Source organism: Channa argus, chromosome 20 (genome assembly GCF_033026475.1).
Source record: "Channa argus isolate prfri chromosome 20, Channa argus male v1.0, whole genome shotgun sequence".
Lineage (NCBI taxonomy): Eukaryota > Metazoa > Chordata > Actinopteri > Anabantiformes > Channidae > Channa > Channa argus.
The window spans coordinates 625,258-640,090 of NC_090216.1; the positions used below are offsets into that span (position 1 = coordinate 625,258).

At 40.6% G+C, this 14,833-nt stretch overlaps 1 protein-coding gene and 1 pseudogene across 1 annotated transcript; both read left to right on the forward strand.

Annotated features, from left to right (window-relative positions):
- The first annotated feature begins 248 nt into the window (after nt 1-248).
- LOC137105464 (microfibril-associated glycoprotein 4-like) lies at nt 249-2,903 on the forward strand (annotated as a pseudogene).
- Nucleotides 2,904-3,044: 141 nt separating this feature from the next.
- On the forward strand, nt 3,045-9,288 carry LOC137105456 (zinc finger protein OZF-like). Its single transcript, XM_067487681.1, has 3 exons — nt 3,045-6,135; nt 6,598-6,782; nt 7,674-9,288. The coding sequence occupies exons 2-3, from the start codon at nt 6,737-6,739 to the stop codon at nt 9,104-9,106; spliced, it is 1,479 nt and encodes a 492-aa protein (XP_067343782.1). The 5' UTR covers nt 3,045-6,135; nt 6,598-6,736; the 3' UTR covers nt 9,107-9,288.
- The last annotated feature ends 5,545 nt before the right edge of the window (nt 9,289-14,833 follow it).

Genomic DNA, 14,833 nt, shown 5'->3' on the forward strand with positions numbered 1-14,833 from the left:
TAGTTTCTATTCACATATTTAATCTTTATTTTTCAGATCATCAGACTGTCAGCAAAAACCTGACAATGAAGGTGAGTTATAAACTAAATTTACAAACCTGAATACACAGACTGACTGGGTAGAGGGAGGTTTTTAAGTATTCTTTGTCCACATTACCAAAACTAAACAGAGCCACTCTACAGTTAGGTTTCACAGACCATAATGTGCCAATGAGTTTGAGGTTCGGCAGCTTAAAGGCTAAATCCATAACACTCACATCTCCAATGTTCCAGCCAGTATCAGTCCTCCTCCTCCTCCTGGGTCCACTGGTGGCTCACTGTGTTCCCCTCGTCCTCCCAGTGGACTCCCAGTGACATCTATCACCATGACAAGAGCCGCCCCAGTGGAGTCTACACGATCTTTCCCATTGGAGCCACGTCTGCAGTCCAGGTACCCGTCACCTGTCTAAGACACAGGTTGATGTTACAACCTAATACTACAACACAGGCAGCTAGAGTAGGACTGAATAATGTGTCAGGGATTTCCCGGGTTATCCACAGCTCGATAAGACCCCCATTGTGGGGCCAAACTCTGGTGTCTAGAGTAGAAAACTGGGAACTAAACTATGAGTCATCCATTATTGAGTACTGGAGGCTGCAAATGCAGACTACAAAGCAGAGTGGCTTTAACTGATTTCCTTCAATCAAAATCAGGGTGAGAAATGTAAAGAGTTCAGCGCTGCATCAAATGTTCTCAGGAAATCCACCATGTACTACAGGATCAGGGAAACAGTTAGAAATACCAATACAAGTCTTCACAAGCCAAATCAAAATAGGATGAAGAGCTTAGAGTTACAGAGACTGATTAGCAAATACGTATGCAAGTCCACAATGAAACACAGGCAAAGCAACTCTACAGATACAAGTTGGACACAGGTGAGAAACAGCAGCTAAATCAAGGCACAGATTACCACTCATCCGGTGGTGAGGAAGTATCCATGCACAAGACCAAGTCCTGAAGTCCTGACAGTGTGTTGTACTGGTTATGTTTTTCTGTAGGTGTACTGTGACATGAATACAGAAGGAGGACGATGGACGGTGAGTATTTGAATCTCTTTTCTTGGAAACACGAGCTTTCAGACACCATGTGTATTCAGCTCATTAACCCCCCTTCATCCTGACTCCCCCAGGTGTTCCAGAGAAGGGTGGACGGCTCAGTGAACTTCTATAGACCTTGGGATCAGTACAAGTTGGGCTTTGGTAACGCTGCTACAGAGTACTGGCTCGGTGAGGAACTTATCTACAACTTAAGATTTGGTGCAGAGGTGCAAACAGTTAGCTGGATCAGGAACATGATGGTTTACAAACAACATTAGATTGTTAGATCAGAACATGGATTTTAATTGAGAAATCTCTAACCCTCATGTTGAGTTAACATAACCTATTCAGATTCCACATCCCTGCATGTGAACAGTGGGTTAGACCAGATGTTCTCATGTTTGGGTTTACCAAGTCTGTCCAGTGATTTCCCTCATCTAACTTTCACAACTCACCACCAGGCGGTGATTATTTGACAGACATGTGGAGCCACTCTTTGTGTTTGTGTTTTCAGGTCTCGAGAATATCTTCCACCTGACTCTGAGGAAAAAGTACGAGCTGCTGGTGGACATGGAGGACTTCAGTGGAAACAAAGCATTTGCTCGTTACACCTCGTTCTCCATCGACCCAGAGACCTACGGATACAAACTGCACGTGTCCGGATTCATTAATGGAGGAGCAGGTGAGTTAGTTCCTCCTTAGTTTTTATAAACACCTATAAAATATTGTTTATAAGGCCCATCAGGTTTAAAGCTTCAGTTATTGTCTGCATTAGATCAGTATAATCATTGTCATTAAAACCTACTCATCATTTTGGGAATTTTCTTAAAAACTGTGAAAATATATCCACTGACATTAATCAAAACAATCAATTTTCATATGGATGTTGTTGTTCAGCTGTGTTGTTGTGACAATGTTACAGTATCTGTTAAGCAGGACATTTAACAAAGTTTTCATGTGGACAAATGGAGCAGAAGCTGTAGTAACAGTTGTACCACTTGTAACTGTAGAAGTAGTAGCAGGCGCAGCATTTATATTTGTAATACTCAATCTTTAGTAATAAAATATTACACAGTAGAGTATCATTAGCTGTAGTGCTTACTTTCTTTATGTCTCTGTAGGAGATGCCCTGACTTATCACAACGGACAGAAGTTCTCCACCTTTGACTCATCAGGCAACTGTGCCAAAAGACACATGGGGGGGTTCTGGTTCAACAGCTGTCATCATGCAAACCCCAATGGGGTTTATCGCTGGGGGGCTGACGGTACTATTTCTTATGTTGGAGTGGAGTGGTACCAGTGGAAGGGCTACAACTACTCCCTGAAGAAAATCAGCATGAAGATCCGTCCGGTGCAGTAAATATCCAGGACAAATATACAACAGAATATCAGATGGTGTTTTTTTTTCTCTTTTCCTTCTCTCTTTCCTGTAATCTCATGAAATCTTTAAAATGGATAATAATAATTTCTATTGTAGATAAAGTCCGATATAGACTGTGTGTGTGTGTGTGTGTTTGTGTGTGTGTGTGTGTGAAGTCTGGTGTTAAACAGCTGCAGTTGGTGTAAAGGAATGATGGGACTGATAGGAACTTAGTGGAGGATCCAGAGGAACAAATCCAAATTAGTTCCCATCAGAATCATCCAATTCAATGAGGGAAGTGACATTTGGTGGTGACCAGATGTCTCTGCTGTCTGGATAAAGATGGTCCCTTCAGTCTGCTGCTGCAGCTAAAAACACACAGCTTTAAACTCAGATTTACTGGTTTTGGTGGAGCTTTGAATCTTCATCTGTCTTATACTGACAATAAATTCCAAACTGAGCATAAACTCTCTCTTTATGTTTGGAGTCACTTGATAGACGATGGGCTTTTATGTCAAACAGAAACATTTGTTAGTTTGAGGTTGGAGAAACAGTAACACTTCAAAACATTAAAACTAGGTTTTGAAAGGTTGGAAGCAAGCATTGAAATTGTGAACAGATTTTAAAACTAAAAAAATGCTTTAATGTAAAAACATTAACCAATCTTTAAAGCAACTTTCAAATGAAGTAAAAAGCAGCATTAAAGCAAAGTTCTATGAGAAGACCACAAGGAAAAAATGCAGTTATATGTTCAAATTGAAACTAATGCGAAAAGATGTTTGATAGAGGCACCAGACTGCAGACAACGATCAAATACCTGACGATGGTTGAATTTTAGCCTCAGAGATGTTCAACCTTTTCCAGAAATGTGTCTTTTTAGACTAGATTAGACCAGGGCCTTTCAACCCTGGTCCTCAAGGCCCACTGCCCCGTTTGTATTCCAGCTTACATTGCTCAAGGACACTTCAACATGTGACCGAAGGAGTCTGGATCAAACCAGCAACCAGGATTGGTGGACAGCTGCTCAACCTCCTGCGCCAAAGTTGCCCCATTATGTCAAACAGATATATTGGAAACCACTAAGCTAGTCAAAGCTACTTGACAGTGTTAGCTAGTTACAGTAGCAAAATAATTCAACAGCAGCTACACATGGTAGCTTAACCAGGCGTAACTTAGTTCAGTACCTTACAAACCAAATTAAAGGAGGGTGAAAACACAGCTGGTCATTTAACACAAGCAGCTCTGTGTTGGTCACTGACACAATACAGCTGAACCTTAGCTTATGTGAGCTGCTTCCTGAGACAATTCCTGCTTTTTTTAGCAGCCTTAGTTAGTGTTGTCAAATTGGTGAAATTGTTTGTGTCTATGTGCATTTGTTTTCTCAAATTGCAGTGCTTTGAGATCTCGGGGCCACCGTAGTTTTGACTTTTTCATGCTGCAGTGTAGGAATGTCACAGAGGGTCTGTGGCCCCACAGGGTCTGTAGCCCCACAGGGCATGCAGTACCTCCTGGGTGGTCCCTCCTGTTCCTTCAAAGACACTGAACTCCAAGTTGCTCCCGGTGGTTCAGGTGAGCACTTTCCTTGGCGGCCATGGCCGTCGGTATGTGGGCATGGGTGTGAACGAGTGAGTGTGAAGCCCTTTGGTTAAAAGCGCTATATAAGCGGCCATTTACCATGTTTATCCATTTAATTTGTTGATTAGGAGTGTCAGGATACTTGTTGAGCATGTCTGAATGATCTGAACAGTGGTTGGACATGAGTGGCCTTGTTGGCTGATCAAAAATTAGATGCACTGCTGCATTTTGGATCATTTGGAGGGGTTTGATTATACAGCCAGTGGTCCCATCAGCAGGGCATCGCTAACACGTTCTCATCCTACAGAGTCAGATATTGACATTTTCTAAGGCATCAAATTTGACCCATTTGTATGTCCTTTGTCGTATCATAGTGGCAACACAGGTACCCTTTGGTGTAACTATTGTATGCTACTATTTCATGCCCTGAGAACAACTGCGTCCAGTATTGATGCAGCAGGTGAACTTTGCCGTCTGTATTGGACGCTCCAGTAGCTTCAACTTTCAACGTTACAGGAAGGACTTTATATGCACAACAACACTACATTATTGTTAGGGAATAAAACTTCAGGGTAATGTCACATTAAGACATAACAGTGGTTAGGGTGAGCCACAAAAAACTTCTGGGTAAGGTTCAGTTAGAAAACAATTACATAAAAACAAGACAGGATGTCATCAGCAAAGCAATTATAGGAAAAGCCATGTGTGTGAATGATAGAACCCAGGCATGTGGAAAAAAGAAGATGACCAAGGAGTGAGCCCTGCAGCACACTGGTAGAGTTGCTATGAGAGTTAGCGACATGCCCCTGCCAGAATATCTTACAGGTTCATCAATATAAGTAGAACTGAAGCTAGGCCAGAGCTGTTCCAGAGATCCCCAAGTCAGAGAACGTGGACAGGAGGATCTGATGGCTTAGTGTCAAAGGCTGCAGATAGATCAAGAAGGATTAAGACAGAAGACTGAGCCCAGCTTTTGCAGCCTGCGGGGATTCCACAACCATTTTTTTCTGTGGCGAGACCACTCTTGACGCCAGACTGGTTGATATTGAGGAGGTTGCTCTGGGAGAGAAAGTCTGAGAGTTGACTGAAGGGATCCAAGAATCCAGAGAAGTGACTGAGATGTTGTCCATGGTTCAGTTCCAGGTGAGTTTGGGGGAATATTTGATCAATTTCAGGTCCAATATTTGCAAGGATGTCAACCACCTGTGGTTTGTCTAGGTGGATATTCAGTTCTTCCAAGATAAGAGGTTTGCCATCTTCAGGGAAGTGGGACAGCAGAATGTTAAGCTCATCACAGAAGTTACCCACCTGGGCCCTTGGTCGATAAAGTAAAAGTACTGCACTACGAAAACAATGTATTGTAAATAATACTGAATATGGTTCTGAGAGTGATTGGCCACTTATGGAGCGATTTTACCTAAAACACTTTACAATGTTGTTTCTCGTTCACCCATTCACATACACGGTGGCGGCTGCCATCCAAGGTGCTCACTTGACACACAGGGAGTAACTTGGGGTTGGGTGTCTTGCCCACTTAGCCAGGAGGGACTGGGAATCGAACCACTGTGTTTCGTGGACAACTGCCTTAGCAACTGAGCTACAGCTGCCCTGTGTGAGTTTCATTAGTAAAAGAACAAATTGACTATTATTAGAACAGAAATGCAATAGTTATATCTTCAAGGGTGGTATTTTGTTTCAGGCCAGTTGAGAGTGTGGCAGAGATTCATTGAGGTGTATCATCAGGTGTGTCCTCCTTGGTGGATGTGTCAAGGTCTTAATTTTATCCAAAGTGCAGAAATTTAACGAACACATCGGTAGCTTGTGTACTAGAGTCCTTGAATTACTAATTATTCAATTCATTTTCTTATGTAATAAATACTGCTGACTATCAAAACCTCACTGACCTCACTAACAAAGTAATACCACTGTGAATAGTTGTACACAATGTCCGTGTGTGTCACTGGTACCTGGAAATGTGCAGCAGCTAGACTGGACCAATGCACATTAAAGAGGAACAGGAGGAACTCTGGACCAGTCAGGAGGAGGGAGAGCAGTTTAAACAGCTGGAGAGGGTTGATATCACCAGGTTCACATTCACTGCTGGAGACCAAGCCACCTTGCCAGGTAAATGCAGGATGCATCTAGGTGATGTGGGACATAACACTGCAAAAAAAAACTTTAGGTGTTTCAAGTGGAATTGTTTCGATACAGTGCCTTCAGAAACATGTGATGTTGTTCTGGTAAAAGATGTTCCAGCAGATTGGTTAACAACAAATGTCTTAGACAGAAGTGAATAGATTAACTAATGAGGGTCTAGACTCGGAGAGAAACCGTTTGACTTTTTTTGACATTTTAAATAATCTTCGCCATTCAGTTGCTGAGATAAAAAAGTAAAAATACAAATTTAAAAACTAAAGGTAAAAAATGAATAACATGAACTCACCTCTTTTGACTTGCTCCAGAAAAAAAAAGTTCTAAAAATTGAAAATGTACCGTTTCTGTCAACATAAATGCTATAAAGAATTAAATAGATTTTACCACAGCTCCAGTTTATCAGCCAAGAGAGATGCTTCATGTTTTATTCAGACTGTTGGCTCGAATTCCCTGACAAAGGGAGGAAGCGAAGCCGTGGACGGACGGTGTAGGAGAACGGAACGTTATTGCGTGGTTGGAGCGATGGGGGTCGGGAAATTAGTGCTGCACAAGATGGAAGTAAGCAGTATTCATGGCAGCAGACGGAGAAGGAGCCCCGCACAACGAGCAGCGCAAAGGTAAGACCTGTGTTTTGGATGAAGTGATGACAGACATCGTGGCCTCAGAGAAAAGACATAGCTATGAGGATTTACGAGCGAGAAGACAACCAGCGCTATTTTCCCGTCGCGTCCCTGATAGTTCTCGTGTGTAGCGTCCGGAATCACGTCCCACACCAACGTAGAGTCCGGTCTGGAAGCGTGAAAGGTTCCGGTAGAAGAAACTTCTGAGTTTCTGATTAATTCAGTAAGAGAATGGTGGTTAATAAAATAAAATAATAAATAATAAACAGCACATGAACACAGGTTACCCTCTACTCTATTGACTAGTCCAGTAGAACATTATATCTGCATAAACCAAGTAAGCAGGCTATTTCAATAAAAACAGGATTTAACTAAAGAAGCAGAGCAGAAATTAAAAAAAGTACAAGAACAACTGTATAATTGTTTAACCAGCCAATATAAAAAGCAAAACTAATAGTCACTTTTTTTAAAAAGTAATTTTATTCTTGACTTGAGCTGAGAAAACAATTGAATGGACACTTAAGGATCAGTTCTACTGAGAACTTTAAAACAAGTCTTTAATGGTTGATTCTGTCCCATATGGTAGGAGGAGGATATTAAAACCAGTCAGGAATGAAAAGCTACAAACCACAAGAAATGAGAGACACAAAACCAGAAACAGTAAATACAACCGCAAACATTACAGTTACTGATGAAAAGGAAGAGAGAATCATACAATCTGGAAAATAAACTTGGGGTGGGGGGTTGGAAACATGAGTTGGACACAGTTAAAAAGAACTGCAGATGTTAACAGAAGGGGAAAAAATACAACTTGCATGAAAAACAACTGCTAGAAACCTTAAGAACAGTTGTACATATTGTGCATGTGTGTGTCTGTGGTCTCTGCAGATGTCCCACAGCTGTTGGAAAATAAAGATGAGGTTCCCTCTGATGGGAGCTCCAGACTCGACCAGGATATGGGAGCAGTGCACATAAAAGAGGAACAGGAGGAACTCTGGACCAATCAGGAAGGAGAGCCATTTAATGGGCTGGAGGAGGCCAGATTCACATTAACTGTTGTTCCTGTGAAGAATGAAGGTGATGAAGAGAAACCTCAGGCCTCACAGCTTCATCCAAACCAAACTGAATGCAGCAGAAAGTCAGAGTCTCCAACCAGCAGCTCCGCCAAGCACATTCAAAGAGAAATTGATGGACAGAACTGTGGAGGATCAGAGGCAGCCAGGTACCTGGATCCAGATAATCATTTACCACAGAACACTGACAAGGCTTCAGACTCTTCTGAGACTGAAGTCAGTGATGACAATGATGACTGGAAGAAACCAATGTCAGATTCCGGAACTGATACTGAAGACAGTGACAGTGTAAGTGATGTAGGATGTAACACTGCCACAAGTAGCTTGAGCTGCTTCGAGTGTGATAAACTGTGTCTTCAGAAACATGTGACATGTCATTCAGGAAAAAGATCTTCCAGCGAATTTGTTAATGATAAATGTTCTAGAGTAAAGCAAATGGTAGATTCAGAGATGAAAGTCCACATAGGGGAGAAATCATTTGATTGTAACGTATGTAGTACAAGATTTAGGAAAAAGTCTAATCTTAAGAGACATATGAGAGTCCACACAGGAGAGAAACCATTTTTTTGTGATGTTTGTAGTAAACGTTTTACACAAAAAGGGCATTTGAAGGAACACATGAGAATCCATGCAGGACAGAAACCATTTGGTTGTGATTTTTGTAGTAAAACTTTTACCAAAAAAGGGGATTTGAAGACACACACAAGAGTCCACACAGGAAAGAAATCATTTGGCTGTGATTTTTGTGGCAAAATATTCAACCACAAGTCTCATTTTAAGGCACACACAAGAGTCCACACAGGAGAGAAACCATTTGGTTGTGATGTTTGTGGAATAAGATTTGCAGAAAAGGGGAGTTTGAAGAAACACATGAGCATTCACGCAGGGGAGAAACCATTTGATTGTAATGTATGCAGTACAAGATTTAACAAAAAGTCTAATCTTGAGAGACACATGAGAGTCCACACGGGAGAGAAACCACATAACTGTAATGATTGCACTAAGAGATTTACAAACAGAGGGGATTTGAAAAGACACATGAGAGTCCACACGGGAGAGAAACCATTTAGTTGTGATGTTTGTGGTACGAGATTTAAACAAAAGTCTCAAATTAAGAGACACATGAGAGTCCACAAAGGAGAGAAACCATTCGGTTGTAATGTATGTAATAAAACATTTAACCAAAGGTCTCATCTTAAGAGACATATGAAAGTCCATGGGGGAGAGAAACAATTTGACTTTTTATAATTTATTGATTTCTTTTGTAAATATAAATGATTTAGAATGTTAGGTTATGTACAAATACAAATTCAAACCCTTTTCTAGTTTTGGAAATCAGTTCCCATGATGGTCAGAAAATCCATTTATACAGTCTAAATGGAATATGTACTGAGTCTGTCAAGATATAATCTGCAAAGAATAAAATAAGTTTACCAGATCACTTCTTCTGCCTGCTCCTGTTTGATTATTAGCTGACAGTAATTCACTGTCTACACAAACTACACATTATATTATTGTCTGCATTTTTAGCTTTGGAACCAAGTACATTTCCTCAAGTACTAAACTTAACTACAGTTTTTGATGTAGTTATAGCTGTAGCTGATGTAGCTGTTTCCATTTTATAATACTTAAAATATAATACTTAAAATAATTTGGTGTATTTAAAATTATTATATATTATCAGTATATATTGTAATTTAAATGAGATCCACCTTTTACAGCCACAACAGTGACGTTTACACATGAATGCATCAATTATTATAATACAGTCTCATTCTGAAATGGACTGTTCTAAAAATAATTAAAGTTGGGTACGTTAAGAATAATTTGATGCCAATACTATTTTTCTACACTGTGGTAACTTAATGATACTTTTACTTAGAAGACCTACTTACTTCTCCTAGTACTTCTACCTAGTACTTCTCCATCCACTGGTGTTGTGGTTTAAATCTGTGGTTTTTGAATAATGTAGTCGTACGTCTTACTATACATTTTCGGATCCGTATCTTATATTCTTTACACTCCTAGTTTGCGGCTTTAACCAATTGGGCATGTGCATTACAAACTACTGAAAAACTAAGAAGTGGCTGTTCTGTGTGTGGTATTCTGTTATTATCAAGTAAATCTTAAGTTGGCTGCAAAATTCAAGGCAGTTGTGTCTGTCATGGCAGCAATCTGAGAACCTGACACAGCAGTAAAGAGAGTTAATCTAGCATTAAAGGCCAGATGATCTCCTGATGCAGCAGAATCTAATCTTAGAGGAACTCAGGTGTAGTTGAAATTCATCTTGAGATGCTGAAGGCTCTAAACAACATTTGTCTCTGCTGCGAAGCCTCTTTATGGCCACATGGAGGAAAGTGAAAATGGCAATAGGCTGGCAGACTGGTGTGGTGGTTCTGGAGAGAGAGCTGTAGTACCCCAGGTGCCCAAGGTAGTCTGCTGCTCCTCCTACTTTAGACTCAGGACAACATTCTACGTGGATAAACCTATGTCAGCTGTCACAAATTGGCTCAACAGTATGCGACAAAGAGACCACACAAGATTCTCAAGTAACTTAAAATATTTTAATTGAGTACATAAAGATTTGAGTCATGTTTGTGTTAAAGAAGTGCACAAATCAAAAGAGAACTCAGCAAGCAGGCCCAGGGGAAGAGACTGAGCCGATATTTAAGGTCTCCTTTATAGGAACCTCAACCCAATTGACACAGGTGTACAGCATGCCTAAATCTCAGCTCCACCCACTGGCTTCCTGGAAAACAAGGAAGAACACAGCCAACCACACATGGACAAAGCCAGAACACAGGTCTGGCTTAGGCCATCACACAGCTGATGGTCAAGACTCAAAGTGAGGGGGGAAACAGCTGGAGCTGCTACACATAGTCATAGTGAGACAAGAGGTGAAGTTGAAGCTGTTCATATGCATAATAAGACCAACTCATTGCAGCCCCCTCACAAGAGCATGACAGTGGTAGTATATAGAAAGCTGTCCACCAAAACTGATGCTTACCTGCTGAAAAATCCAACCCATTAGCTATGGGTTTGCCTCTTGGTGTGGTTGGCAACAATGCAAAGTTCCTGATTTGCTTTCACAAGAGGGCTGTACATATACAAAAAACAATTATAATAAATAGTCGCTTATATAGCGCTTTTATCCAAGCGCTTTACAATGTTGATTCCCATTCACCCATTCATACACACACACTCACAAACACCGATGGCGGTGGCTGCCATGTAAGGTGCTCACCTGACCCACAGGGAGCAACTTGGGGTTCAGTGTCCTACCCAAGGACACTTTGACATGTAGTTGGGAGCGGGAATTGAACCCTGTGGTACATGGTCAACTGCCTCACCAACTGTGTTACAGCCACCCCATACAAGCATACAAGTGGCGTGCTTTTAAATGGTGGTGCCTATATGTCTGATGGTTGAGCTCCAAAGCTTGTGTCCTCCAACCTTGTGATCGCAGCAGCAGAGGAAATTGACCTCACTGTGTCCTTTGCATGCTTACATGGATTGGACCAAGTCCATTTTTCTGTTAAAGAGCAGAGCGCTGTGTAAACAGCATCCCTCCCACTGGATTGTGGAGACGATCTCCTTGGTTTATGACAGTAAGGGTGTGACTGTAACTAACTGTATAAAAAGGAACATTCAACCAGGACTATGAAACCATCAAGGGTGTTCTTATTTTAAGGGCACAGTTATCCCAGATGATCAATTACAGCTTTTTAAAAATCCTGTTTTCAGGTAATGCACAATAACCATTTAGTGATTTGCAGGAATAAAACATACAGCAACGCTCATTTGAACTTAGACCTGGTTAGTGAAACAAAGAATGAGATAAAAAACACAGCAAAGACAAACTGAGAGAACTGTGACACTTGACGTATAGGTGTAAAATATAGGAGTCTGTATCCTGAGCTTATGTAAGAGCTCATTTAATTCACTAGTCAGTCCGGCCTGTGATCCTCCTCCTGACTTTAACCCACAAATGATGTCACTCTGATGTGAATATCATGTTATTGTTTTATGGCAGAAAATTCTGAAACTGGAACTAAAAACACCACAGCCCCCACCCAGGATGCACAATCCTCAAATAATAATCTTAATTATATCCTTAGATAAAAGCAATGAGAAAAAGAACTGTATACAGTTATATAAAGTGACTACTTTGGTCTGCACTGAAAATATTGGATATATTGTAAAAGTTGGTTCCGAATTAATCCTGACAACTTTAATGATGTTTGATTTTTTCCTAAAGCGCAACTAACATGTCAAAATATCCACATGTAAATATTAAAGTTATGACCGGATGCTTCGGAGCAGAGTCAGGTGGTAAAAATGGAGGAAAAAGTGGTTCGAAAGAGGGGCAGATACGCATAACCATGTTCTTGTGTCCTATATGTAAAGAAAAAAGATTGGAAGCTGGATACCAATTCATTTTGTACGGTGCAAACATTGTGTGTAAATAGAGTTTAATGATTGGCTAGTGGACTGGTCTAATGTTCTCTAAAACCTCAGCTACAGAGTAAATTCACGAAGCAGCAACAACAATCCATAACTGTACTACTGCTTCAGACTGGCTTGGGAAGACAACGTTACTCCAAGTGTGTTTTCCAGGTACAGAGTCTACAGACGTGGATGACCTGGCAGTTCCTCAGCACATCTGAATCAGCAGAGGCCAAGAGAGAGTCACACACTACTTAATTAACCTCAACCAGAAGGAGAAGAAGGAGAACTAGTTCCAACAGAAGGTTCGTCTGACTAAATATCTATGCAGCTTCTGGTCTGGTATTTTTAGCCACATTCAACGAATGAAGATTACTGGATTCTGTCCAGTAGTAAAGCCTTGCACTAACTTTAGCTGTGGTCAACTTTGAGGTCTGTTTACTGACAGTCAAAAATTAATCAGACAGTAACTGAAAACCCATCCCTTCTTCCATCCTCACATCATGTGTCTTTCAAGACTTGCCAACTAAGCTGGTTGCGAAGGCGGTTCCCCTGCTGATAATGGTGAGAGGTCATTGCTTCCTGAGTCCTCGGACAGGCTACACTGTTGTTGTCCAGACAGCAGTTTAACAGCCGGATGAGGCGCTACACATAGTCATAGTGAGACAAGAGGTGAAGTTGAAGCTGTTCATATGCATAATCAGACCAACTCTGTTAAATAAAATAAAAGTTCTGTACAGCGACTTCATTTGACCAGGCTCCTACATGGAGCAATCATCTAACATCTGCTCAGCAAGACCCCTGGCCGACTGAGGAAAGCAGCGACATCACTGACTGCTCAAAGGTCACTTAGAGAAAATAAAATAATAAAATAAAATGCTTACTCAAAAATTATATATATAATGCACAAAGACAAACACATACTAAAATAAAACATCAATCAAAAGAAATTGGTGGATTTCTGGTAGAAATAAAAATCTGTTGCATTGATACACATGCTACACAAGATCATCAAGTTCTGCACCTCAGGTTTGACAGAAACTCAGGCCATGATCCTATCTCTTCATTTCCGTGTCTTACTACACACTTAACCCTGCCTCACCTTTCTGTAAATGACAGCTGCAAGTTTATGTTTCCTTTAATACAGTCCAAACAAACCTTTAGCAACTTTTCCTTGATTGGATGTTTATTAAAAGAAAATTCTATCCACCAATTTTCTGTTTTCTGGGTCATGGAGGATGGAGCATGTCCTCTATTTTTGAAAAGCAGAAAAGCAAGAAAAACACAGCAGATAATTAAAAGGAAAAGCACATTGCACATGAATTAGTTTCTGGGCCCCAGTAGAGTTTGTTACCTGTTCGCTCAGTTTCAGGAAGGAGCGGGCCAAGGACAGACCCCATAAATCAGAAAGGGGAATCTAAGAACGAGAGCGGGCGAAGCTATTGAAGCTAATGTGAGAGACTGGCTTGTTAATGGAGACACCTAAGGTGCTTCCCACTTTAGGTATCAAAATTTGGTGCACAATGACAAGGTATATGTGATCTGGTATCAATTGTATCTAAGCAATGTGGTTCGTACTATAAATGTTCTGAAGGTTCCTACCCAGAACTGAACCCAATGATAAATCTGTCACCTAATGGCAGTTAGTGTCAGTCAAAGTGAAAAACACCTAACACAGTTCTGACGTGTCTCCCGATTGTTCCAGCATCCACCTGAACCAGCTGCTGTACAAAGCACAGGCGAAACAAAACTCTTTTTTTAAACAACAGCACTTTGTTTCCTAAATGTACTATTAGTTCATAGAACACAGATTCTCTTTCTAACATGACGTGTACAGATGTTTATTCACAATGATGATATATCTAAGAAGTCATGTCTAAAGATGTCTTTATCCTGTGTCCTCTAAGGACGACTGTGATTTTATACACAAATTGCATCTTCAGCCAATTTAAGTATCTTAATTTCCTTCCTGTTCATTATTATACTCAAATGTGTAAATTTAGCATTTGGAATGAATAAATTCACAAAATCCTGTTAACAGGACGAGGCAACGTGGGTTACATGGTTAAATTCAGTTTTCGTTTTTGCTGTTATTGTCATTTAACATAACACAAATAAATTTTCCCATTGTGTAATGGTACTGAGTTGTTTCCAGCTCATTTCAGTTTTTTCCTAACACATTTAACTAACACATAATGAGAATAAGGCAGACAGGACCCTACAATTAGGTTTTAAAACACAAACACTCAAAGCACAACAATAAATATCTGAAGAACTGGTAAAACAGTTTGGACCATTGTGGGTTTAACTTGGTAGTTTGACTGTCCATGGACGAGTCAAGAGGCTGCATTTTTGTTCCTCCCCCATGCCTTCTTTAATATCTGTCTTCATCTAGTTTTATATCTTCATTGCGTGTATGTGCTGTTGTGCGCTCAGTGTGTGTAAAAACAGCTTCACGTGTCAGTCTGACAACACTTAGTGCTGTTTGTAACGCTGAGCTTGTCGAATAAAACTACATTAAAACAGGCG

Bases quoted from the DNA above. Each gene is read 5' to 3' on its own strand.
- LOC137105456 (XM_067487681.1), top strand. From the start codon at position 6,737: ATGGCAGCAGACGGAGAAGGAGCCCCGCACAACGAGCAGCGCAAAG. The intron at 6,783-7,673 runs GTAAGACCTGTG...TGGTCTCTGCAG, and splicing joins GCACAACGAGCAGCGCAAAG to ATGTCCCACAGCTGTTGGAA.